At 41.3% G+C, this 27,187-nt stretch overlaps 1 protein-coding gene and 1 long non-coding RNA gene across 8 annotated transcripts in view; both read right to left on the bottom strand.

Moving 5' to 3' along the window:
* PALM2AKAP2 (PALM2 and AKAP2 fusion) overlaps positions 1–27,187 on the bottom strand; it is a 266,499-nt gene that overhangs the window by 211,437 nt on the left and 27,875 nt on the right. For 3 of the 7 annotated variants that reach the window (XM_064404839.1, XM_064404840.1, XM_064404841.1), the window contains exons 1-2: positions 5,452–5,585; positions 5,177–5,257 (exon numbers count right to left, since the gene is read on the bottom strand). Coding sequence is in view for 4 of the 7 variants with exons in the window: in XM_064404847.1 (XP_064260917.1) it covers positions 5,177–5,257; positions 5,452–5,655 (285 nt within the window). In the remaining 3 variants the exon portion in view is untranslated. Of the gene's footprint in view, positions 1–5,176; positions 5,258–5,451; positions 5,658–27,187 lie in introns of those variants that run through there. The other 4 variants (XM_064404848.1, XM_064404842.1, XM_064404847.1 and 1 more) reach the window with 3 other exon arrangements.
* Positions 12,113–13,564, bottom strand: LOC135291161 (uncharacterized). Its single transcript, XR_010354030.1, has 3 exons — positions 13,423–13,564; positions 12,533–12,603; positions 12,113–12,428 (listed from the first exon to the last, which is right to left on the bottom strand). It is a non-coding gene; the product is annotated as an uncharacterized LOC135291161 (long non-coding RNA).

Below are 27,187 nucleotides of genomic sequence, written 5' to 3'. Positions count from 1 at the left end.
AGACATATCTATTTATATTTTCTGACAGCAATTCTTTTAAGAATAGATTAAATTTGGGATAGCGATATAACCATAAAATTGGAACCATAAAATTAAAATTTAATTTATTTAATAGATAATTTCAGCTAAAACCATACCCTAAAAAAATCTCTGTAAGAATGTGAAAAGGCTTTCCTTTTCTTGAGAGTAAAAATGCAATTATGTTTTAGATTGTGCTCTTGAACTGCAGTCTTCCAGAAGCAGGTGTTAAAAGAAATAGGTCCCTAATATTTACACCAATCCAGAACTAATATAACTCTGGAAAATGGATGTATTGTAATTGTAATACTTAAAGTAACAGCATAGAAGTAATTTTTCATTCAATTAGGAGGTTTTGGTTGTTTTGTTTGTTTTATTACCATTTGCCACCAAACAGAGCTACAGTAAACGATAACAGAAATTCTGTTCAACTAACTACAGAGGCAGTCAGATTTTGGAAGAAATTCTGGAGTTTGGAAGAAATTCTACTATTCTGGAGTTTATTTGAAATAGCAAACTGCCGGGGTCGGCTGTCACTTGTCTCTGCCCCAGCACGGGAAAAGGTGGTTCTGGGCAGGCCACGCTTTGAAGAAGGAGTCTGGACTCTTGCTTTTTGGTCTTCAGTTGAGTTTATTGTTCCTTATCTACAAAGTTTTTCTGTCTGTCCAGCCGAGGTCTGATCAGCAAGACAGCCAAGGGCACTCTCTCCCACCCACGGGGCAGTTGTCTCTTTTATAGTAAAAACTACGTATTAGATATTTACCTTCAATTTCCAATACTTTTCGCCCTTGTTGGCAAGTGCACCTTCACCATGAACCAATCCACACATGCCAACATCATCCTGAACATGGATGCCAAGGAGAAGAAAGAAGAAGGACAGGGCACGCCCAAATCCCTCCATCTTAGAACCCCTGACCCCCATGTATAGAATTTCAAACCCCCCTGTACAACACACAAAAACCCCTGTACAGCGCTCTAAAATTTTTTCTTTCACCCTGTGATTGCTACTGCTATGCTACTTAAACTTTTGTGGCCTGTAATTCTTCATATCAGGTTGGCAATTTGCTCCATGAATTAAGATTGAATTTCCAGGTGTCTTTGGCTTCCTGACAGGGTCTCCAAGCCCCTGCCAGGGCTTTGAGACATCCAGGACATCCAGAGAGATGTCCTGGGTTCCGACAGCAAACATCTATGTTAAAACAGGTCAGCCCAACTGCTGCCTAGCTGAACAAATTCTTAAAAGAAGTTGTTCCTTGTAGGTTGTATTCCCCAGTTCAACTAATCAACCAAAATAAATTTCAGTCTTTCTCTAGAAACCAAATAATTTTGATGGATATTGCACAAAGTATGTTTGGTGTAAGGCAAATTTTGGCCACTTCTCTGATTTTAAACTATCGAAGCTGGTAACACCTCCAGTTCCCATGGACAAGGATTCCCCTTTTGTAGGCATATGACCAAGAAATTGCGGAGGCCTGAAGTTTAAACTCTATCTATTGTTAAACAACACAAAATTACAACTCTATCTGCCAGTCTTGTGTTATATGGAAGAAAAAAAATATAATTTTCATATTAAGGACTGGAGGAGAGGTGAGGTTAGGTGTGCTGTTGTAAATTGACTCTTATTAGAGCAAAAGAGCATATTCAATCTCAAAAAATGGGGCTTCAAAGCATCTTTATACCTGTTCCAACCTAGGGCCTTTCCAGTGAAGGCATCTGATTGTAATGTAGACAAATACACCTCCTGCTTTCAACAGAGAGGCCCAATGGCCCCAAGGTACTACACAGGCAGTCTGTGCCCCGCAATGTCCTTACTTTAGAGTGATTCACAGAAGAGAAGATATGGTTTCACTGTCAGCAAAAGGGAATTCAGCTTTTAGAGCCTATACGACCCTAGACTCTCTCCTACTCCAGATTTTCTCGTTTGAAAGGTTTCACTTGATTAACTCTGAATCTCACACAGACCATTAACAGCTGAGCCACACTTTTGTTCTGATGTCCTCAGCCCTGGCCTCATGTTCAGGAGCCTTTGCAACATGTGTTGCCAACACCTTGTTCACATTCACTGCTGACTTTTACTTGGTCTAGTGTTTGCTGGGCTGCTCTGCCTAAAGCAGTGGGACAGCACCTGCTGCTGCCTTATTTTCAGCCAGATAAGTAAAAAGGGAAAAACAAACAAACTGGTAGTAAAGTCATTTCGTCAGGGGTCTAATTGGCATCAGCAACTTGAAAACTGCAGGTAATCAGCATAAACATTTGCAATAAATTATTTCTATTAGATATTTTCCAATGTGAATAAAATTTTCTGAAATTAACAGAAACCCTGTAGCTTCCAGAACCTTTATTAGGTAACCAAACATGCTATTTTACACAGTGCATTTTAAAAAGAAAATTACTCTGACATTGCACAAAAATGAAGCAAACCCACTGAATACTGGCATGAATGTCTTTGTGTGAATTCAAGCTGTTATGCTTGTGGGATCAACCTAGATACTGCAGACACAGGATTAACCCAGATTTCATTTTCAAAGGTTTCTTCACAGCAGATTTTAATGAACACTGATATGAAATCCTTACACTCTATATGGACATCTACAGTCTCACAGCATTTTGAGTAAATACAGGGGCTTCCTAGGAAAGCCTGGTATTTTAACCTGGATGTATGCCTTGCACAGAATTAGAGGAAATCCACATAATTCAGGAAATGAATCATGTTCTACTTAGCACTCTGAGGGAAAATAGATGCACTTATTTTGGTCTGGTGTGTCAGACTGGGGAGCCATATCAGACTGAGGGACTATATTCATATCAGACTTGGAGCCCCTGCCTCAGAGAGGCTGAGGACACGCAGGGTGAGGTGAGGGAGAGCACTAGGGAGGTGGCAGGGGGATATGCAGTTTTGCAAATGAGCAAATCAAACTGGCAGGCGAAATAAAATGTTGGTCAGCAGTTCACTAAGCAACCAGAACACTGAATCATGTATGAAAAAAATATGCAGTTTTCTTCATCTGTCTCAAAAGAGAATCAGAAACACTACCAGCCAGTGCCTCTATCTCCATTTTTGAACATGTTTATTATTTTAATTTTAGGAAGGTTCTAGCAGCAATGAGGATGAAATCTGCAGTCCCAGTTAGACCTCTGCTATCACCTCATTCATGTCTCCCAGCAGACATTGCTTGGTGGTACAGGCAGCTCATAGAGCAGCAGTCACCATGACCACTCCTGTAAAAGCAGCACAGTTTTCCTCTGGTGACAAGTGATGACACTGAACGGAGAGGTAGTGTAGATTTTATCATATCCTGATGCTCGTCCTCACCCACAGCATTACAGACCTTAAGTCTGGCTGTGATTTTAGCTGAAAAAGCTGTCATTTTAAATGTCTCTGCCATTAAATTTCTGTGCCCTGATCTCCCATTAGCTTCCTGTATGATTACTGCTCTTGCTCCAGCCTGTGGGTCAGACAATAAAGGGACACAGCTATTTTCCATGTGTGCTTCTGAAAAAAATCCATGCAGCAAAACTGAACCTCCTCTAGTGGCAATCAACATAGCAGGGCTGAAGTCAATGCCAGTCTACATCAGCTGAGGGGCTGATCCCACTGCACCACCTTGAGGGTGGATGATGGATGATGATAAAACATAGCAACAGCTATATCAAAGTAAAACAGATGAAGCAGAAAATTGACAGAACTGTATATCCAAAAGGCTCTATTTAAAGAATTTCACAAAGAATCATAATGCAGTTAGCTTGGAAACAGTTAACATGCTAAAAGGAGTAATCAGCTTGGTAGCAAAAAGGGAAAAAAAAAACTGGAACAGTACTGTACTGCTCTGCTGCAGCACTCTATAGTTATCTGAAGAAATTCTCCCCTGTCTGTATTCAATGGAAGCCTGAATAAAATGGCAATTCCTGTTGCCCCACAGAAATGCAATCACATATTTGACTGGAAATACCAAAGTTTGACATCCACAGACTGGTGGTAAACTTGATTGGGGCATTTGTGTAGGATTATATCAATTACTTGGACTTAACTGCATTGTGTTTACCAGAAAAGGAGTAATAATTTGTAGAACATGACTGCAGGGTCTTGGAGAGGCAGGAGAAAGATCCTGCCTATAGCATAACTCAGTGTAGTCTACAAGTGCATGTGTCCACAGAGATATTCTGCACACCGTCTCCCAATGCAGGTGCACTGTTCAAACACATACACACACACACACACACACACACACACACACACACACAAACACACACACACTCCACAAGCAACCTAAATATCTTAATTTTAAAAACACAGCTGAGCTCACTTGCTGTGAGGATAAACTGTCCAGTTCTAATCATCTTTCTTAGATATTTTAATGACTGAAATTCCTCAGGCTCCCCTACTGAACTAATATAGCAAGATCTGACCCACAAATTCTCACCAGTTACAAAAAGATCACATGTATGTTTTTGTTCCTATATTTGTTATGCACAAATATGCTCCTGACAGGAGGGATAAGCAATAGAAACAGCAAGGATGGCTTTCAAATGATGCTATCTGCAGCTGTCATGGAGACCAACAGGGATTGGGATTGCTTGGCACTCTGTTAAATATCAAGGCGTCTCTACATGTAGAGAAACATATATGCACCAACACCTTCCCTGCATGTACATACATGCCCATTTTATTGTGCCATGCACACCTAATAACTTCATCCTGCAATGAAATCTTTACACACACACACAGATGCATGCTAACTAACACTCCTTCTGCAATGCACACACACAAAACCTAATGACAGGCACCAGAGAAATCCAACGCAGCTCTGCAGGCAGAAAGTGCTGGTTGAAGCCATGCAGTGCACACCCAAGCCACAGTGATTGGTGTCTTATCATTATGTATAATAAATAGCAGCATTTAATAATAACAGCACTGTTGTACTGCCTGCACTCACACCCTCCGGATTCCATGCTCCTAAACCATTTAAACAACATGGTCCTGTGCATGAAACACACGGAATGAAAAGCAGGAAGGACATGATCACTGTGAGAGATAGGCTCCGGCAGTGAAAGCTGCTTCATGTCAGAGTGGGCTTTTCCCAGCTTTCAGACGTGTGATCTGCATGTCTAATAATGAACAGATTTAGTCAATCCATCATTTCTGGCATCAGTCCCTTACCTTGAAATGCTGCAGCTGAAGTATCTGGTCCTCAAGCTGTTGTCTCTTGCCTTCTATTTCTGTCTGCCTTTTCCTTTTCTCCTTGGAAAAATAATTTTGAGAGAAAGAGAGAGAGAGAGAGAGAGAGAGGGGAGAAAAAAAAAAAGAGAGAGAGAGAGAGAGAGAGAGAGAGAGAGAGATCTCGTCAGAGAAACGGAGGCTTTAAGGGTAGCAGATTCGTAACAGCATGTAAGCAGTCAAACACATCTGTACAGATGTCAGCAGTCCCATTTCACCTGCTCCTCTGCCTGCTGGTATGCAAACAGCAGTGTCCTGGGAAGATGCCAGCCCCAGACTGGCTGGTTACTTGCCAGTAGGAGAAATTCTCCTTGCTTGCTCCCAGCAGCCGGAGCAGCAACAGTGCATAGTCCCAGAGGAGGGGAGAAAACAGGCATAACAGCTGAGAGAGAAGTTAAAGGGACAAAGATGTGATTTTGCATTTGAGATGTTGGGACCAAAACCATGGATAGTGTGGTGCAATCGTGTGACAGCAAGGTGTCACAAAAGCAGGGGTGGCATCATGGAGGAAGAGAGCAGTCTGCAGACCTAATTTTTCCCCAGCAGGGTTGGTGGTAAGGCTTTCCCTGGGCTCAATGGGGGGAAGATGTTTCAGCGAGGTTGCATGGGGTTTACATACAAAGTATATGGGATTGGTAACCTCCAGCTGTCTGTGTTTAACGCTCAAGTCACCAGCACATGCCAGCAGCTGGCCCTTACCAGGTCCCTGAAGCTGGAGTGACCAAGTGGTGCCAAGGACAGCACAGTCCTTCCCACAGCTGAGTTGTTACAGCCCTGTTCATTGCCACTTGCCTGTGCCAGGCTGCTCCCTTCAGCAGGCGCAGACTCTCAGGTGTTTCAAGAGGAGAATGACCTGTTTTTCCCCCTGCAACACCTTCCTCTTAAGCAGGTAAACTGTTTGCTTTTGTCAGCCTTCTGCACCTTCTTGGGAGCATTTCTCCTCATCCATCCATCCATCCATCCATCCATCCATCCATCCATCCATCCATCCATCCATCCATCCATCCATCCCCATCCTGGACGAGGTTCCTCGTCCTCCAGGTCTTTTCTCATTTTAGATTTTGAAACCAACACAGAAATACTGAGTAATAAATGAAGGCAGCCTCTGTTTTTACTGGAACAATGTTTTTTATTTCTCATCTGTAAAACCTCTTACACTCTTACATTCTGATTATTCATGTATATCTACATTTACACACACAGTCTCCATTGTCTGCAATATGTAAGACTACTGCTGAACAAATATATCCTCATAGAATAGAATCCTAGAATCATGGAATGGTCTGGGTTGGAAGGGATCTAAAAGACCATCTTGTTCCAACCAACCTGCCAAGGGCAGGGTCACCTTTCACCAGAACCGGCTGCTCAGGGCCCCATCCAGCCTGACCTTGAACACTCCCAGAGCATCCAAAATTTTCAGGCAACCTGTTCTAGTGCCTCACCACCCTCACAGTAAAGAATTTCCTCCTAACATCTAATCTAAAGATACTTTCTATCAGTTTGAAGCCATTTCCCCTAGTCCTGTCTCTACATGCTTTTGTCAAAAGTCCCTCTCTGTGATTCTTGTAGGTTCCCTTCACGTATGGGTAGGCTGCAATCAGGTCACACCTTCTCTTTTTCAGGCTGAGCAATCCCAATTCTCTCAGCCTTTTCCTAGGAAAGGTGCTCCATCCTGTTGGCCCTCCTCTTGCTCTAACAGATCTGCTGAAGTTGTTATAGAGTAGGAAAATCAGAATTTGCAGCAACTAAAATGTGACAAACAGTGCCCACCTTGACATCTCACTGGTCTCTGCACACAGAAGACAGTTTTCGTTTATGCACATACAGGCATACAGAATTTGTCTGCACCTTTAAAAATCCTTCTGCTATAGAACTATAACCTGTGGATCATCACTCCTATCCTCCAATCTGCATTAGCCCTTTCCATTCTTGAAGTGAATAGGGTATTAGATGGTTATGGGATTAAATTCCCAATATTATTCAAGGACATCTCTTGCCTTTTTTTTTTCATTCTGTGATACTAACAGCATACATGGAGTCTGAAGGCCAGCATTTGTTTTTTGTTTTGTCTTCAAATAGCTGGTCAGATATGGACCAGAATAAAGTAGCTCTAAACGCTGTTCTAGTTAATGGCCTAATACTCTTAGAATAAGGATAATTCTGCCCTTTTGTGTCAAACTGGCCAGGTGAAAAAATATTTGATTTCATATATGTAGGCATTAACATCCCATGTTTGACACTCCATAGGCCAGCATAAAGGACAAACATCTTCACTGCTAAGTGACCTAGATTGATAAGTGCATCTATATATATACACATATGGTTATATGTAAGTTTGTATGCACACACACACACACATACACACACATATATATACACACATTTATATATGTATGTATTCTACTGTCCACAAAAACGTTGTCCCTAAAACACGTAATAGAAACCACAATAGATCCTTTGGCTGGTTGTGTCATGCTGTATAATGGATGCAACAAAAAAGCCTCGTAAAAGACAGATGAAAACTCCTTTTCTTTTTGAAAAAGGAAAAGCACTTAGAGTATTTTCCCTGTAGGCAGCAACACAGCAGGCACTAAAATACTTGAACTACTTACTAACTAGTGGATTTCTGTGGAGTTAAATTGGAATATTGTTCATGTTTCCATTTCACTGGCATTCAGACAGCCTCAGTGTGTATGCCTTTACCCTCTGATTTTGTACAAGCTATGGCTGAGAAATATGATAACAAAAATACTCTTTTTTTTTTTTTTTTCCTTTTTTTTTCCCCTAAAGACTGTGTGAATCAGCTATCAGGACATTCTGCCTTCAGGTCACTGTATCACATTCCATTTAGCTTTATCTCAGTCACTGAAGGTTGGGACTATATGTGTACCTGGTTTATGTAAGTAGGTTTTGGAACAGTAGAAGACTGGACTGGATGACAAAAATCCTACCAAAACCATCATGTCAAGGATTTTAGACATCATGCCATCCTCCACTTAAACAGTCCTCTAACTCAGTACTTTACTGAAAATGTGGGATTTGAAACACACGCTTAACTTGAGCATTTGTTAAGGCACTTTTCTATGAGTAAGCTAATAAATCTTCCTCAATATTTTGTTCATCTACTTACAGAAAACTTTTTCCCAAGTATTCCTGCTAAATTACAAATTTCTAAGGGTCCTGGACCAAAAAAATAAAGTGCTTGCTTTAAACAAACTGGATTGAAGAGAGGTGGAAAAGACTGGAACTAGTTTTATTGTGATTGTGGCATGTTTAAAGGAAAACTTTAGTGTCTTTCTGAGGTGCATCTGTCTGTGCTGTAAGAATACAGATAGTCATCACAAACAGTTACCTTTCCAAAATGGTAGAGGAGTTCCATTTGGTAGGTAGTCTGAGGGCACCCTGAATATTTGAATATTTGAGACATTAATGAGCAAAACAGGATTTAACCTTTGCTTCTGTCCCTTCACCAAATAACAAGAAAAATGGGAAAGTTAGTTTAAATACTTTTTTTTCCCCCACTCAGATCTACAGGATGGGAAAAGAACATAGGTCAAACAGGAAAGTGACTCACATTGTGGAAAAATGAGATTTGTATTCAGGTGTTCATACATGGATGTGCAAGATGTAAGCCATAAATTTATTTCCAAGAAACTAGATTTGGAAAGGATGAAATTCTTAGCACAATAGTTGGTCAGTGCTATCTTCCTACTGCTAAAAACCAAACATATCAGATACTCAGTAAGAACCCTCGCACTTGGAAAAACAAGAGGCATTGGGAGGATCAAATAGAGATCTGTAAAATTATGGAAATAGCCAGCAGACATCTCTGCTCACTCTGTCTTCCACAGAAAGGAAAAAAAGGGCCATTTAGTGAAATGGGATGGGGCAAGTTTGAAGCCAATGCAATGGTCTGCTGTGGAAATCCATGCCTCAGGATGCTGTGGGTTCTAGAATGTGATGCATGTCCCAGGGGAGCCTGGGGACAGTCAAAGAGAAGGAATATTGTGAGGACAGTTACTACAGAATCTGAAATATATCTGGAAGCCCCTGAAGCACATATGATTTTAAGGTCTTCTGATAAGTTTTTGTATGCTTTTGTCCTTTCATTGTTAATCTTAACTACTGACTTTTTTTTCAGAATAGTGTGTTATGTTGATCAAACCAACCTAGTGTTTAGTATCACACTTGTCAAACTCCTCCAGTCAAAACAACTCCAACAACCACAAACCACTGCCACCAATTAGAAAAAACTCAAACCCAAAGCAAGTATAAGATCTTGAAGAAAACAAGTTATACCAAAACTAATCCCTGTGATACTGCAGTCAGAGAATATTTAATTTTTCCATTACAAAATAATTTTTGATCTTGTTTAGAAATCTGCCTGCAGAGTGTGGGAAGTGATACAGAGATTACTCAGCACACCAAGCCATAACCGTCTGTGGGGAAACATGCACCTCTATCAATCCTTGGGGCATTAAAGAGCTGGTAAAGCCCTTTGATCTACTTGCACTGGCAGAATCATCTGATTTCTTTGCTTTAAAGCCAGCTCAGACCTGTGGAGAAAGCACACCCTGAAGCAGCACAGAAGCTAAGCACTATATGATTGACCTCACTGTGAAAATACATGCCTAAAATTGATGTCAGGCTAAGGCTCATGGTACAAGCATCTAAAAGAACATGCTGGGATAAAAGAAAATATCCCCAACTCAACAGAAAGTCCAACAGAGGTCATGTGAACCTTGAGGAAATGGGTGGCACATCACTGGAGGTGCCAGCATCAGTAGTTTCAGAGGTTTCCCATAAAAATAGTCCTGCATGCCAAGCAAGTGTCCAGCTTGACAAAGAGGTTGTGGCAATACAAATGTTGTGACAATGTTTGCCTGTTGTGACAACACAAAGTAAATGGACCCAAAAATGGCACAACTGGAGGAGAACTATAGTCTGCTTCAAAGCAAGGAAAACAGTTACAGAAAACTGTCATCAAAGAATCACATTATTTCTTTAGCTAGTGACTATTTTCTCCACTCTGACTAGTTGGTAGATATTATTCCCCCTGTATTTAAAACTCAGATATTTTTAGGGCAGGAAGTGAGGGAAAAAAAAAAAAAAAAGAAACCCCAAGCAAAAGAGCTCCTGATCTCTTATTTTTCTGTTGCCATTTCAGAGACACCCAGAATTTTTGCGGAACACTATGGGTTCTGTAAAAAATTTCAACCCACAGTTCTCATAATCCCAAAAATCTACTCCTCAGGAAAACTGAAACTTTCATAGGGTGGTGGTTGAAATTACTATTTTCTCTGTGGTGACTACACGTCTCTCATATGTGAAATCAAATCTGTATATTTGTTTCCTCTTTTGCTGTTTGGAGCAATGGTTCTCAGGAAAGAAAATATTGAGACAGATGGGCTACTTTTCTCTCTTCTTTTTCTTTTTCTCTTCTGTTCTCCCCCCCCCCCCCCCTTCTTTATTCATGTCAGGTCACCTCTTTATTTTCCTCTTCTGTTTGAAAGCAGCAAACTCTCCTCAGACCATCCATCCTTAGCAGTTGCAATGATACAGCCCAGTATTGGCAGCACTTTGCAGACTCCAGTTCTGAATGTTACCTGCTATTGTGAACAGCAGGCAGCACAAATCACAGCACCAGAACAGGCAGGATGCAGAACTGAAGCAGAGACACATTAGAATAAACACACCTCAAAGGATGGTGGCAAGATGCCTGCTCGTTTTGGATCATCAATGCCCACTTTCATTACTTCCTGCCAATTTTCTTGCATGACTATTCTTGGTGAAAATCCTCTTGTTCTGGGTAGCCATGCAGACTCTGTAATTGCAAGCTGGGAGCTTATCTGGTCTCCTGTTTTGAGCACTGGGAAAAATATATGTTGTTTCCAATTATGGGAAATTACTCTTCCTGCAGCTTCTCTTCCACCATGCTCCAAGTAGAATCAAGCCTATGCTTGTCTTGAGATCCATTTTTTCTCTGCAATTACACCATCAATAAGACATAAATGTAAGCTGCTGGCTTTACTCCCTTAGGCATCTTCCTGCAAGACCCTCTCTGCCCCAGTTCCCTGAAATCCCATGGCCACTTTCCTAAGCTTTATGTCACTTGAAGCATGAGTGAGGGACAAATTCCCTGCACATGCATACTGGAATATAGCTTCTGAACTTAAGAGAACTGCACTCTCTGCTTCTATGTAGCATCTAAGAGACTGACAACCTTCTTCACTCACAGCTCTCCTGTGCAGAAGGCTTATTTCTGAAAACACAGAGTCATTATTTCAAGTGTCCTAGGTGTCTAAGACCTTGGTAGCCCACCACACTGGACCTCTTTGATACCTAATTGAAGTAAGTTGTATGTTGGAATGTTCTAGATGGGATGCAGGGATAGCAGGAGTACAGCCTGCTGCTGCAATAATTTTTGTTATCTTCCACATACCCACATATTTTAAGATAAAGCTGTGTCCATTTCCATTACTCCAAGCAAGAAGCAGATGGGTTATCGAGGAAAAAACAACAGGAGTTCCCAACTGCACAGGTGCAGCAGATAAATGCCTGAAGGCAGTAAGTGAAATCCATCTAAAAGGTAAGGGCTGGGTTTAGCTCCCTTCCTCATGCCTGCTCTTTCCACAGTTGTATACACAGCAGGAAGCAAAGCTGAGATTGGAGACAAGATGAACAATTAATGATCAGCTATGCCCTCGATCTCTCTTGTAAAACTGGTATAAAATGGAGATTATTGTCACAAGGGTTGATTCCCATTACCCAGACAGCTTGCCAGAGCATGCACGAAATGACTTGGCATGTTTGTATTAGAAACAGAATAAACTTAAATCACTGAGTCAGACCAGGTAATGGAGTAACTAGAAGAGCCTGGAAGTTACGGAAATGCTTTATTTTTCATGTATTGAACAGGCCCCTGTTAAAGGTAAGGCAGAATTACTTGCAATAAGGTGACCCTCAAGGTCAAAAAATAACATGTTGTCAGGTAGGAATATACTGGCTTTCACTGAAACTTTGCATCTCTTTTCCCGACTAGTGAGGGTCAGAGAAGATACTTGCTTATGCACAAGGCAATGGTGGTTTGAGGGAGGTAAAGAGACATGGGTCCCAGCAACCTACCTAAATGCTCTCCCAGTAAAGGAGCAAATATTTCTGGTCTGCAGCCCCCTTTATTGATGATTTTTGTCACCTGCATGCAGAATAACAGTTATTGTAAAATTCATTTGGTACATTTCATCTAAGAGTTAGGTTGTTCTTGCACTATATCAAAGGATAGGGTTTTCCTGTGCTGACCTGATAAAGCATATAGAATAGCTCGGCTTCCACATGTGTATTGCCCTCAACACAGTGTTTGAGCAGGACACCTGAAACAGTCAACCAGTCTGGGATATCAGAGGGGGAGTTCATAACCCTGTAACATTAACTGCAGCTCAGGGCTTCTGAATTATGAACATTTCCTGACTGCCACAAACCCACTGCCAGTGTCATATCTGAGACTATCCACGTCAATACTGTCCAGGAGGAGAAGGGATCATCTTTGGTGAGGACAGCAATTCCCACAAATCTCTAAAGGGCTGCAGCAAAAATTTCAGCTGCCCTGTGTGCTTGTAATTATAGCTTTCTGGTCACTGAAGGCAACCACCATGATGCACACAGACAATGACTGCTTAATTAAAATCACCATGCATCTCAAACAACAAATAAAAGGATGGCACTGCTCCCAGAACAATAGCCCTTACCAAAAACTGATGAACACGGGAAGAAATTTCCTTTTCAAAAATTCCCTCATTTGCAATTTTGAAAGGGGGCATAATAGAAAAATGACTAATTGCGATGGTGAAGTAAAATTATTTGAGGACAAAACATGGTTCCTGTGGTAGGCCATAGGGAAATCCCCACTTTGATGGAGCAGTAATACCCATTTCCATGCAACTCAGATATTATATGCAAATCTTCCTTTCACTGACTGCTTCTGGGTCAGAAGAAGCAGCTTCAGGTCTAATGCACTCCATGGGCATTTTTGACTGGGCCACCACCATAATGAGTCCTTGAAGTAGGAAAAGTTTTAGTGAACTTCCCTTCTGTCTTCCTATTTCTGAAGTGAACATGGGCTGACACCCACAGATGCTGCTTCCCTTCAGCTGCTGACAGAAAAAAGAAGTCTCACTTTCCCATGTATTTACAATTTGATCATGAGTGTCAGGCTTTTTGATGGCTGCTGAGAGGTGACCAGGGTCATTGGGGTCTGAGGATCTTTTCTGTGAGATGTCACAATGAAACAAACAGTTACCATAGAAATGTCAGATTCCACCCTCTATTAATTCCACATCAGAATGTGTTCCAGAACTTTAAAGTTTTTACACTAACCCTGAAAACTGGTAGGAGCTCAGGGTCACCAGAGTACAGAAGCAACCTTCTCTGCAACACCAGTTATTTCTGGAAAATGCTCAAAAAACTGTATAGAACATGTTAGTATAAATCATGAAATTATTTATCCATTATTCTGGATAATCCTTAATAGCAGTTATAAATGACAGGCAACTACACTTCATTACCTAGTGCCTACTACAGCTAACCTCCAAGACGATACATATAGCTTTCTAGCACTGACCTTCTTCTACTGAAGTCTAAGGTAGATGAAAAATTCTGTCTTCATCTAGCAAATTGCCTTTCTTCCTAAAAATAAGGTGAATTTTCTAGATTATGTCACAGAGAAGAAATTCTTAAGCTTCTATTTTCTTTAGACAACGAGCAAAATTCTCATATGAGCTACTTTTTCATCAAGTATTCTTTCAATGTATTTTTCTTAAAAATATATTTTGGATAAGGAATGTTAAGCAGTCTTTACATTCTCATTCACAAAAGTATACAATAGGGAGTTTCTTTAGTCTGAGTAGTCTATTTGTAGAAAATCAGTTCATTAACTTTCCCTACTATCATGTTGCTACTAGCTGGCTTTGGTTTAAATCCATGCCATTCAATGTGTTTCACTGTCTGCTGCTGAAAAGAAGAAAGCCAGGATTTGGTCTGTGGGCATAATTTAACCACATTTCCACAGCTTCAAATAAAAGTCTCTTGTTTACCCTCATGCCCCATACACTCCTTAAATACCTCTTTATACTGCCAATGAGGCTGTTGTAAAGCCTCCCTGTAAAGGTGGAAACACCTCTGATCACAGCTGAATCTGCAGAGAAATACCCATACAAGGTTTATCTAGAAATGGAAAATAAATCACAAAGATTTTAAGGCATCCAAGCAGAAGCTATGATTGCTTATGCTGGTTTCCCCCTAAGCAAATGTCTGGTGAGGATGTCCAAGCATTGTTTTTTACTTGGTAAGAACTGAGATTAGAATTACCAAATTGGGATTTCAGCAGAATTTGTTTTCCCTCTTTATACATTTTAATTGTGGATATGAGAGGCATGTTCACCTCAAGAAATATCAAATTTTCCCAAGCATATGAAGTGGGATGGGGAAATTAGAATTTCTGCTGTGGAAAGGGAACAAACTGGTCTGGCTGTTTAGCACAGAGCAATGGCCAGGATCCACAGGGCTATCAGTGCTAATTCGGGTACTTGAATCATATCCAGCTTTTTGCTTGTTATTTTCAAAGCACTGGTAGAAAAGACCCAAATGAAGGAATTAATCCACAGAGCTGGGCTTTGTGTTTTAGTCCTTACATACTGGCTGGATTAGCAAATTGTTTCAGAGTCTCAATGCCTCACATCAAAATATTCTTCCTCTCTTTGCCTTGCGTGTGGCAGCTTGCCTGCTGGCCCCGAGGCTTTCAGCACTGACCTATGTGGCATCCCACCCGATCTCCTCATGTCCCAGGGCTATGCTTGGCAATTGTACTGTGCAGGGATCCTCTGCTGCTGAAAAGCACTTCTCATTTGTGAGATAAATTAGCTCAAACCCCTTTCTTTAAGCTTTTGTCCAATCTAGGCCATTAGCTAAGGATACTTGTATTGTCTGATGCTCAGAGATCTGCTAACATATGTGGCAGCTATTGGTGTCATGGCTGTTTTGAGTCCTAACTTCTACATTCAGGAAGAATGTAATTCTACATTCATGCCTGGTTTTACAGAGAAAGGAAAGAGGGAGAGAACCTCCCTTATGAGTACAGTGTGATGCAATTCAAAGTCTGAGACTTGCTACCTTCTATCTGCCAGTGCCCTTCCAAATTGGTGATGCTAATGACACAACACACCAGTTCATATACCACCATTCTGGCTAAGTTTTCATTTTTTCCTGAAGCAGCTGTAGAAGGTTGGGTTCCTCTTGCTTTTTGACCAGCTCTGGAGATCGTACACATTTGCACTTTGTGAAGACACAAGATCTTGAGAGGGCATGAATGCCTCTCTTCATTTAGGGGGTAACTCCGTGGCTGTCACAGAGAACGGTGGAGCTGTTGGACATGCCATTTCTTCCTGCTCTCCAGTCAGCCAGGGGAGTCACATTACTTTAACAGAGAACACAGAGACACCGTTGACCATAAATGAAGAACTTGATAATGACTAAGAGAGTAGATACATCCATGTGCTTGGTAGAAAAGCATGCTGTGATCCAGGTATGCTAAAAATCCTAACCAGCCTTGACCTTGGCTTCTTGCCTTTACAACACATAAAAGAACTGGCTTCACTTCCAGTCAGTTTACTTCTGAAAGCTTATTTAGTCTGACAGGTGTAAGATCACATGCCTCAACACTGAACCTTAGCAGTATGCAGGAGGAATTACTGCTATGTCATTCCTTTAGGTCAGGCATCCCAATGCTCTCTGTGTGAATAGGAACAGCTGGGACATTACACTACTTACTGCCTAACAAATTCATCTGCTGGCTTTCTCCCTTCACCATCAAAGGCAAAGACCACCCTGATCCTGGCAATACAAAGCGACCCCCAACGCAGCTTTTCATCACCATCTGGTCACACCAAGTAAGGAGGAACTGGTAAGCACACAAAACCTGTGACAAGTGCCTGACTGCTCTCCAGGAGCAGACTAGCTGGAGATCCTCAAGGTAGGATGCTCATGACTGCAGGCCACTGGCAGGACGCAGAGGAGTACACAGTGTCAGTCTGCTGTACTGATGGGGGAGACCCTGGGCAGAGCAACAGAAAAACACAGCCTGGATCTCACCACCTTGATGCTTGGGTCCAGAACCCAAATCCATGAGATTGGGTGAGAGTGATTCAGAATCCATGGGATTGATGATGAAATGGCAATTTTTTGACAGATGGCAAATTTTTGCTGTGCCATCAAAGGTTTGCTCCCTTCAGAAAACTGCCTGCATTTTTCTGTGATTTGCATCCCTGCTGTGAAGTGTATCTGGGAATTTACAGCTCCAAGGTCATCTCAGTGACCCATATGCCCTGCTGTGTAGTTTGTGCAGGTTTGTCTGTCCAGGTGCTCATGGTTTGCAGAGATCTGAAACGGCAAAGCCTGTATAGTTTAGAGGAATTTCACACTTATCTGACACACACATCTGACAGGTTTATAAAACTGTAAACCATTTGAACAGCTGATTAAATAGCAATGAGTGTACCAAAAAAACCAAGACCAAACCATCCATTTAACAGAAGAAGCTTCAGGGTTGATTCCTGCCTCTTCCTGCCCCCCTCATCCAGAGTAATGTGGCCTCTTTTACTGAATGACATCTACAAGATGTCATGCAGGTCCTGTTCAACTACTCCCGTGCAACTCCTCTGTCTTTATCTGGGCATTCTGCAGATCTCTGCATAAAGGAGGCCTTACTATTTGATAACAATAGATTTTGAAACCATTCCTTCTCCTTCTTCCATGGAGCATTTCTGTCAGTTTCGCTCTTCCATTAACTTGAAAATACATCTCTGAAATTCCTTCTATGAAGCTAGAGGAGGTAGCGGATACAGGCACATCCTTCTCAAAAGTCATATTCCTTCTTCCTTCTATCATCTCTCTATCCGGACATAGTAGAGCACATAATTTTGCACACATGAATGTCCTTAAGGAAGGGCAGATCCTTCTTCCTTAAGGAAGGGCAGATCCTTCTCTGAGGCTGCCTCAGAAGACTTAGCACACTTCCTTAAAGCTTTGTCTTTTTAAAATGGGTAGCTTAGTCACCTCCAGGGATTCAGACAACAAAAAGTCAGTGAATAGTCATCATCTGCTGCAGTCTTCAACATGTTGCTGTGCACATCCCTGTAGGTGTCCCTGTTGAAGGATCTTATTTAATTCAGGTCTGTGTGAAATGTATGTTTTTCTTTACTCAGCAACTGGATTAAGGTGATAAATACAGCAAGCTGTTATGGTTTGAAAACTCTGATTTCCTGCAGGAGCTTGTAGAAAAAACAAAGGTCTCAATTTCCAAGCTGACTGCACTGTTCAAACCATGATAGAAGCCATGACAGCTTGCAGCAGAGCAGCAGGTTGCAAAGAGTGTACACTACCACCGTGGCCTGTAGACTCTCTTCTAGCTGGAAGGAATCCAGAATCTTTTATATGGAAAGACCTTAAGAAAAGTGCTCAAAAGGCAAAAGATGCTTAAATACATTGGCCAAAAGTGACGCAATGCACCACTTAAATTGAAGCACCTGCCTCTCATGCCACAGTGTAAGGTTACATTGTGAGAATTCAACAGAGTATTTGCTCCATGCTTGCGCTAAACTATATCAACCACCATTCTCTATAATCTCTCCATAATAAATCTGGAAGTAAAAAGCTGTCTTGTTCTATAAATTATGACAAATGGGTTTTGCTCTTGCTGACCAGACTCTTCCATGGTTTCTGAAGTGATGCTGCCTTTGCCCTAGCAGAACTAACTCTGCCAGTTTATCAACAGAGACATGTAACTTCTGAATATGTTAGTGGCAAAGGTGGTCAGAGATTCTGTATTGCATTGATAGAGTGATTATAGTGTCTTTTTACCTAGAAGTAAAGGAAAAAGGAGAGAGGTGAAGGGCCAACAGCTCCCCACCTAGCTTGTGAAGGAATTTTCCAGAGTGAGGTGAAAACCAAACCTCCTATTTTTAGTTGTTTCAAACCAAGCTAAAATTAGCTTTTTAAGCCTTTCTTCACTTTTTAAACAAAATCACTGGCCCTCTATTCAACTACTTACCTCTTCCACACAAATCTGTTTTCACCTTAATGGTTGTGATGCTACCTGAAAAACTGGACTACTGCAGAGCTCAAATGGGACACAATTACAGGCTTGGGTATGGTGTTGCACACAACTGAATCACTTTTTCTTTGCAGGGACCTGCAGAAGAGCATGTAAAGCCAACACCAAGGTCCAATAAGAAAAGACATACCCAAGACTTTTCTAAGCATGGCAGGAGAGTCTAGGAGGGGTGCTGGGAATTTATTTCCTGATACAGAAGAGGGGTTGAAAAATGCCTCTTCTCTGTGTATTAGCACTTATGTGATATGTAATCAGTTACCCCTGGCTATAAAGAAATTCAAGAGAAGTTTTTCATGGCCTGAATGTCAGTGGACTAGTCATCCAGCAGAGACAGTAGCTGCTGAGTTCTATACAAAATCAATTTCCCACAGCTCATGTCAGCACCGCATTTGGCTGCAAGTCCCCAAAAGGAAAGGACCAAATAGTTCAAATGAAGAAAGGACTTGGAAGCCTCAGTAAAGTCTGGTCAAAAAGATATTTTAGTTTTCACTCACAGCTTGGCAAACCAGGATTTGGCTCCAGAAACCATATAAAATATTAAAATAGTCACTTTTTGTAAGATCATTTAACAAGAGAAGCATCTCCATCCTTGACCACTCCTGATGATCACTGCTGTTTGTTTGGTGGTCTTTCTTAATCTCTCAGTCCATGGCAGAGACAGCACAACCCACTGTATCTTGACTGAGCTTCCAAATGGTCCACCACCAGAGACAGGAAACTTTATTTAGACTACAAGCTCTTTGTGGAACATATAGTGCCTCTGTTCTGTAATTGCACAAAATCTAAGAGAAAGAGGTACTAATTCCTGCCTGGGATTGTTATGTTATGACAGAAACAGTCTCACAGACAGATGTAAGCACTGTGCATAGGAACTCTGCTCAAACTATATAGATTCTCAAATCCTGAGTCTGGACATCTTGAAAACTTGCATTTTGTGAATTTTTGTGTCTCAGATCCTCTGACAAGTATCTTGCACAGATCTTGTCATGTTCCTCCAGGAAGGAACAAATGGAACTTACCTCAACTTTGCCTCCTATCACATTTCACTATGTGAGTACAAGCACAGTGGAAGCTCAATGAAGAACACATAGTGTTTGTCATTAGGTGCTAACTGGATTCAGCCGTGCTATAGATGAACACACAAATTCAGTATGCTTTCCAACTGTCAGGTATAAAGTTTCTAGGCAGAGACAAATGATTTTCCCCAAAGGGCTACTCAGGATTTATAACTTATCCAAATGATTCAAGGTTTTTTTTGTTTTTTTTCTTGTTGAAGGATGTGAGTTTGACACACTACCAAGCTCTCAATATAACCGCTGAAGAAACTTTGAGAATGTTATCACTGGGATTTTCAAATGGCTTCACCCATTACCTCTAATATGAACAGAATGAGCTCACTATGTGCACATCCCCAGTTCATGCTCTTCCAGTGCATCAGAATAAACTTTACAGCCTACATCACTGATCTGGCAAGCATTTGTCTCCTGTACCACTTAATTCATCTGTAATCTACTTTTGACAAGGCTCAGCTTGCCTGCAAAATCACTGCTCTGCACAGTCCCTAGAAATAACATATTTTACCCATCAGAGCAACTAAAATGTTGAAGATGACAAGCTGCAAGACTGGATACCACATACCACAGAGAAAAGAGGGCACAACACTAAGGTCTTAGAGCAAGCTGAGTTTTGCTTGACCTAGCATGGACAGTGACACTACAATCAGATCACAGCAAGCTAGCTAGGAGCGACACTATTGAATCTCCTGTCCCTGAAATGCTGGGTATTCCCTAGGTATCCCTCCAGTCAAGCAAAGATGAATTCACAGAAGTCCTCCAACCTGTAGACAGATCACAGTGAATTCACAGCCAAGCAGGCTGCTCTGCAAAGTGAAAGATGTAGCCTGAAGGGGTGGTGCTACTGATCAGTACAAGCCACTCTACCTGTGCTCTCCACAGTTCCCTGAAAATCAAATGTACAACTGTCTATTGCCAAGCAGGGATGGGAGGAGGGAGACCTTTGTCCCCTTTTTGCTTAGCAGATAGCCTACAAGAGCTTACAAGATGGACACCTGAAGGTCAGGATGCCATTCAGAAGGGACCATGATAAGCTCAAAAAGCGGGCCCATGGGAATCTCATGAGGTTTAACAAGACCACATTGAAAGTGCTACATGTGAGTCAGGACACTCCCAATATCAACAAAAGCTGGGGGATGAACAGATCAAGAGCAGCCTGGTGAGAAGGACTGGGGGGTGCTGGTGGATGAAAGGCAGGACACCACCCAGCCATGAGCACTCACACCCCAGAAAGCCAAACGAGTCCTGGGCTGCATCCAGAGCAGCATGGGCAGCAGGGGAGGGAGAGGATTCTGCTCCATCTGGAACCCTGCATTCAGCTCTGGGGTGCCAGCACAGGAAGGACATGGACCTGATAGATTGTGTCCTGAGGAGGCCACCAAGATGTTGAGATGGATGGAGCACCTCTCCTATAGGAAAAGGCTGAGGGAATTGGGATTGCTGAGCCTGGAAAAGAGGAGGCTGCAGGGTAACCTAATTTCAGCCTACTAGTACCTGATGAGACCCTACAAGAAACACAAAGAGGGACTTTTGACAAGACCATGTAGAGACAGGACAAGGGGGAATGGCTTCAAACCAAAAGACAGTAGCTTTAGATCAGATGTTAGAAAGAAATTCTTTACTGGGAGAGGTTTGTCTTGAAGTTCTGGATGTCCCATCTGCCCTGAGAGTGCTCAAGGTCAGGCTGGATGGGGTCCTGAGAAACCTGTTCTGCTGAAAACTGTCCCTGGCATTGTGGTTGGGATGAGATGGTCTTTAAGGTTCCTTCCAACCCAAGTCATTCCACGACTCTATGATTCTATGACTCCCATGAGTACGAGTGGTGGGTAGGATGTGCTGGTAACAATCAGTAACATTACCAGCTCTTTCCTTACTCTAATGTCTGAAGTGGCAAACTGCTGGGTTGCACTACAGGATAAAGTGTTTTGTCTGCACATGGCTACATTTTCTATATCTGGGTTTGGTGGGAAGAAGGACCCTCAACCTCTTGCCACTCTCCAAACAATCCAAACTCAAACTGTCTTCTATGTAGCTTTTGCTAGTGAAAACAAAACATAAATCATCATATTCCCCTCAATTATTGTGCTATGTAGGCAAAATGCAACTTGTAATTTAGGCTTGTATTAAATACCACCTGAAGAAAGAGTCTGAAGAGAAAAATAGCTTTGAGTCATAGAAAAGGCAGGTATCGCCAGGCATCATAGAAAGCATCACAGTATCAAGGAGCTCCTTCTGGAGGTATCTCTACACAAAATTTGGCTTGTGGTTCTATGACTTATATAAGCCTGCTCACCCTTATGGTGAGCAAAAGAACTCAAAACCACCATTGATGAAGCACTTTTGTGGAAAGAAGGAAAAAAAACCAAATGCCAGAATAACAGGCATATGTCATAGAAGGAAGATGGCTAGGAAGGCTAGGAAACCAGCATTTTTCCACCAGGTGCCTCCAGGCTCCAGATTTGCTCTGTTCTGTACTGTGGTAAGCATGAAAAAAAGCAAGACCTTTCCTTGCATATTTCTTTCTGCCAAAGCAATTCTACACAGCCACACAAGCTCCCTTACACCTCTTCCTCCAGAACGTGTTAGACATGGTTGTCACTGCCCTTACCTATCAAGGAAAGGTACTTATTCATCATAACTCTGCAAAGCACATAGTAAGTTGGTAATTTGTCTCTAAAAACTATGTAGAAAAGTAACAGGCAGCTGGAACACAACAGGATCTTGTTTGCTACCCACTGAATATATAGTTTGCTCACGATAATCTACTCCTTTTCTTCAGGAACTTCTACTTCAATGGCAGATAGCCAAGGGAGAATCCAGAGGAACTATTTTTCATAAATCACACCATTGCTCCAGTCTTTCAGGCATGAATTACAGGAAATTTTTCTGGCATAACATCTTGTAGCAACAGCTGGATCCCGTGTCCCTTCCCTGGAGTAGGAGTGGACCTCATAGCACAACTGGTCATTTAGTTCTAGATAATACCTTGCTAGGCTGTCATCATATTGAAGGCAAAGAAGTAAGAGATTGAGGATTCTCTGCTTTTTTGCACAAGTTATTCTTATATTGGGAAGTTGCAAACAGTGAGAAGAGCTGCTGAGGACCATGCTGAAATCTTTTCATCACTGAGCATCATGGCTGAAGGAAAATATCCTGAGGTATCAACACTGCAGAGAATTTGAGCTATGAAGGGGAATCACTAGCTGCATGTCAACTCCTAAAATTTCTTTTAAAAGAAATTCTGATTCCCAGAGTCATGATTTCTCTTATGGTGTGCCCTGGGAGCTGCATGATGCTATGCTGTTCCTTGCATTGTAAGGTTTTACGTTAACAAATATAATACACCCACAAAAAAAACCAAGCATAATTTCTTCTGAGTCCTTCCCCACATTATAATTTTTTAGAAATCAATGTAATTAAATAGGTTGGAGTAACTGATGATCCATAGAGTCTGCTGTTGGTTTGTCACTTCTGCTATTTTGAGCACTCTTCTGAGAACTGGAAATATGATTTGATAAAGCTACCATCTTCTAGGCAGGGATACAAATAGTGAACCAGTCTATTCATATTAATGTCACAAAAACAACCACATCCAAGCCAGTATGAGGCAATGGTCTCTGCAATGCATGTTTTCTGTTTGTTATCAACAATTTAATCTGTTTGTGTGAGACAATTAAGGGATCAGGCTAGACTCTCAGGCCATGCATATCACACTTTAATCCTGTTGCCAGGGTTTATGCCTCAAGTATGTACCTTACTGGAAGATGCCTGTTTGTTTTCCTGTAACTAGCTGTGGTCAGAGCTGGTTATTCTATAGATGATGTGGCTCACATACCTCCTGGAAGTAATTTCATGAACTGCAATTTTCAGCAGCAATCTCAAATAAAAATTTCCTTAGGCAAAAAAATCCTGGTCCTGTTCTGCTCATCTTATTAGATGTTTATTTTATGTTTTTTTGTGTTTGAGGGCCTTCAAGTTTTGTAAATGGTAAGATGGTGAACATTAAAGCAATTTCAAGAACAAAATAGTTAGTATAGACAAAAAAGACAGTCAAATACTCTTGGATTACAAACATCTGCTTTATGACTCACGTCTCAAAATAATATTTTTCCTCAGTCTATACTTCCTCCTAATCTTCAGGCAACCCCTTTCCCTAATAAAGCTTCCTAATTGAAGAAAAATTACCATAGACAAAGACACATTGCTCTTCAAGAGCAGCATGCGAGAACAGCAAACGAAGAACTGATCAAGACATGGCAGATTTCACAGCACCTGTCATTTTTCCCAATGGTCCATGCTATAATTTCTTTATTTAAACTAAAATTCCTTTTCCATCTTAATGTCAGTAACACAACTCATGGCAATGCTTCCTGTGTAGCCTGAAGTTTGCCACTTCCTTTTCCTTCCTTCTCCTTTTACCTAAATAAGGTCTTGCCCGTATTCTTTTCTTGTTTGCTTGTTTTGTCCCCAGCAGTATGAACAGATCTAATAAACTTTGCCTTGTTTCCTACTGTCATATGGATGTTTATATGTTTATGAACCAATATGCAGATGTCACAAAAGTCCTCTTGCTAAACTGCAGAACTACTGTCCACCCATACCCCACCATAATATCAGCTCTTTTCCTCTTTTTCATATGAACAGTATTAATTCTTGATAATCTGCTTTAAATGCTGAGAATGACTAATAGTCTGCAATAGAAAATAGATGTGCTGACTTCTGAATACCCACCTTTGCTCAGAGACCTCTGAATTAACTAAATTAACTGAATTAACTAAACACAACCAAAGACTGCATCCCTTTTTTACAAATGGGCCTGTACTCACAGTACATAAAATAATAATAAAATATGGAGCTCTAAAACTCAAGGCTTTTACTTTTTCTATCATGTATTTTCATCATGGCCCTACTTTAGCTGAAAATGCAATGCGTTAGTGTTCCTTGACGACACTGAATGCTATTACAGCACCTGGCACTAGTATCCAAAATACCACTGCCAGCCCACCATTTGTTTCGCCAAAACTAAGACATTGACTTTTAAAAATCCAAACAGTTGAAACAGCAGTCCCTTGGCACCTGGTAACACTAAGTTTGTGTCTGCCAAAATTGCGCAGGTCACAGGAAAAGTGACATAAACCACTGCAAAGTATGTCGCTTCATTGTTTGCCACAGCTGCACAGCAGAAATTTGAGCTGCACAAAATCTTTGTGATCACACTGATGTACTTGAAAAGTTATTAAGAAATTGATTCATTCTGCTTAGATGTTGGATACATGCAACTCCCTGCGCACTGGGTTAGGGGAGCAGGGAATAAATGAAAGTAGCATATCACTTTCTTATTTTCATTCATGCACTAGAAATAGTCTACCTGTTTCTGCTATATTAGTGCTTGGATAAAATCCTATGGAGTTTTTTTGTAAGCAAGGATGACATTGGAATTTAATGAAATTATGCTGGACTCAAGTAAGACAAGCAGCCAGGTTCTGCCCATGGTCTCAATGGTGTTGATGGACGTGCTCACAGCAAACTTTCTCACTTGGATTTGAAGGATGAGGTGCTATACTTTCTTTTCAGTATTTTGCCTTAGGAAAGGTGCTTGTTGTTCGACTCAGCCTTGTCCTCAATTTAGAGATAAAGTGGGAAATGTGGATTTTCAAATTTGTTTTTTACCCTGTAACACTGTAGACACACTGGAGACACTACAACTGGAATATCTCTTTTCAAGGACCAACAAATAGAAACAATTTTAAACATGGTGTCTGCAAAGCTGCCATGGCTGAGTGGCAAACTTGCTTCAGTATGTCAACAGATCAGGGCCTCTGCCAAGTGCTTAAAGCTCTGTGAGAAATCCATTATTTCCAACTAAATGGGAGCCAGGGCAGCAATGTGCCATCCTTTTGTACTCACTCAACAGGAGTAATTCTTCATTTTCCTCCATATCACAAATAGGGAAAGTTGTCTTAGATTTAATATTATCAGAATAGGTGCTAAGCCCAGAAAATGCTACATTTCAAACAGATAACCTATCTTTCACCAACTGCTTTGCCTATAAAGAGCCAAATGTAGGGGCAGAAGAAGGCGGCAGGAATGGTGAAAGAGAAGATGGTAAATAGCAGTTAAAACAGACAAAAGGGCTCTGTTGCAGAGTGCAAATAAAGCACAGCTGGTTTACAGCTGCACTGCATTCCCCTAGAAGGTAGGGCACTGGGGAAATGCTGTAATGCTTTCGTTACTATCAGGATGGTACAACAGACTGCAGGGACCGAATGGCCCTTTTCTCTGATGCCCATAAAAATGATCATAAAAAATCCGTTAGTTCTCTGCAGCCTTGTGCGTCCTGAGACAGGCTGTCATGCGTAATACAGTAGGCAGATTCTGCTGCTGTGCTTTCAAGGGATTCACAGGCAAAAGTCTTGGAGTAACACCCCAAAATCTGATTTTGAGGACAGACCAGAATCATTCCAGGCAGGAAAATGAAAGCAAAAATGAGAGTATTAAAGCTGGCTGCAAGGCAAGCTGGAACTATTGACAAGCTTTAAACCTTTAACATCAGTGGGCTTGAGCCCACTCTGCCTGACATTTTCTTAAGCTCATGGTTTCAAGCCTGGCTCTATGCAATTTTTTGTCTCCCTTCCCTTCTCTCCTGGTGAACTGTTGCATGAGCCTCCTGAAGACTGTACACAATTACATCGTTACAACTCTCTCCCATTTTTCTTGGCCCACACATTCATATCAATATCTCTATTTCTCATTTCCTCCTTCCTGTGTTTATAATTGAAATCTACTGAGATAAGATGGAATGATTATGAGTTCAAAAGCTTTTAACAAAAAGTACCCTGCTGTTTGTGTCCCACTTGAGGAAGCTCTTGTGCATTTGTGTCAGTCCCTCGTCTCCCTGAGATAGGTGTCTGGCTGCTGCATGAAAATGGGGCATGGCCTATAAAATACAGTGGCACCAAATCCAAAAGCAAGCTCCCTGTGTTTGCATTTATTGTCTGAGATGACAAATGAAAAATAGTAACAGTGAACAGCAACTATGCCTCAGACACAAAAGTCATTGTTTGTGCAGTGGAGGAAGCAGAGCATTTTAAACTTCTGCATCAGACTGATGGCTGGAGGCTCCTCCTTTGAGCTATTAAAACTTTAGCTCTATTCCTGATGTGATACAGTAGTCTCCTACTAACTAGGATCATATATGACAAATTATACCAACTATAAACAGCTTCTAGAAGTGACTATGAAACAAAGAATGTAATTTTTTCCCACCAGAAGTACATAATGAGACACTCCGAGTGTAGATGTCAACAGTTTCTTTGCTGCATTTCTCCCAGAAGACTCAAAGCTGGGAAAAATCAAAAGCACCAGCTTCCTCCTTCTGAAGTTGTGCAAGAGTCTTTGAGGTTTTGCTATTAGCAGCCTCCTTTTGCAAACTGTTTATTCCAAGGAACATTCATTCCCCACATTAAGGTCAGTTAAGGGCTTCCTTAAGGCAGCTGACCCATTGCCATCTCTGCTGGAAAGGCCTAGACAGAGATGCAACTATGGGATTACAGTCTCAAGCATGTGTTGTACATGTGGCACAAATCCAAACCTAACTTAGAATACTGTAGTGCCAAGGGAAGCTCATGTTTTACTCCAAAGATAAACAACTGCTTTCTGGTCATTTCCAAAAGCAGGATATCCATCTCTATGTCCCATTAAGCTCATCAGGGAAATAAC

The sequence above is a fragment of the Passer domesticus genome, chromosome Z, assembly GCF_036417665.1.
Source record: "Passer domesticus isolate bPasDom1 chromosome Z, bPasDom1.hap1, whole genome shotgun sequence".
Classification (NCBI taxonomy): domain Eukaryota; kingdom Metazoa; phylum Chordata; class Aves; order Passeriformes; family Passeridae; genus Passer; species Passer domesticus.
The sequence above is the reverse complement of the archived record's forward strand: the minus strand, read 5'-3'. Positions and strand labels throughout refer to the sequence as shown.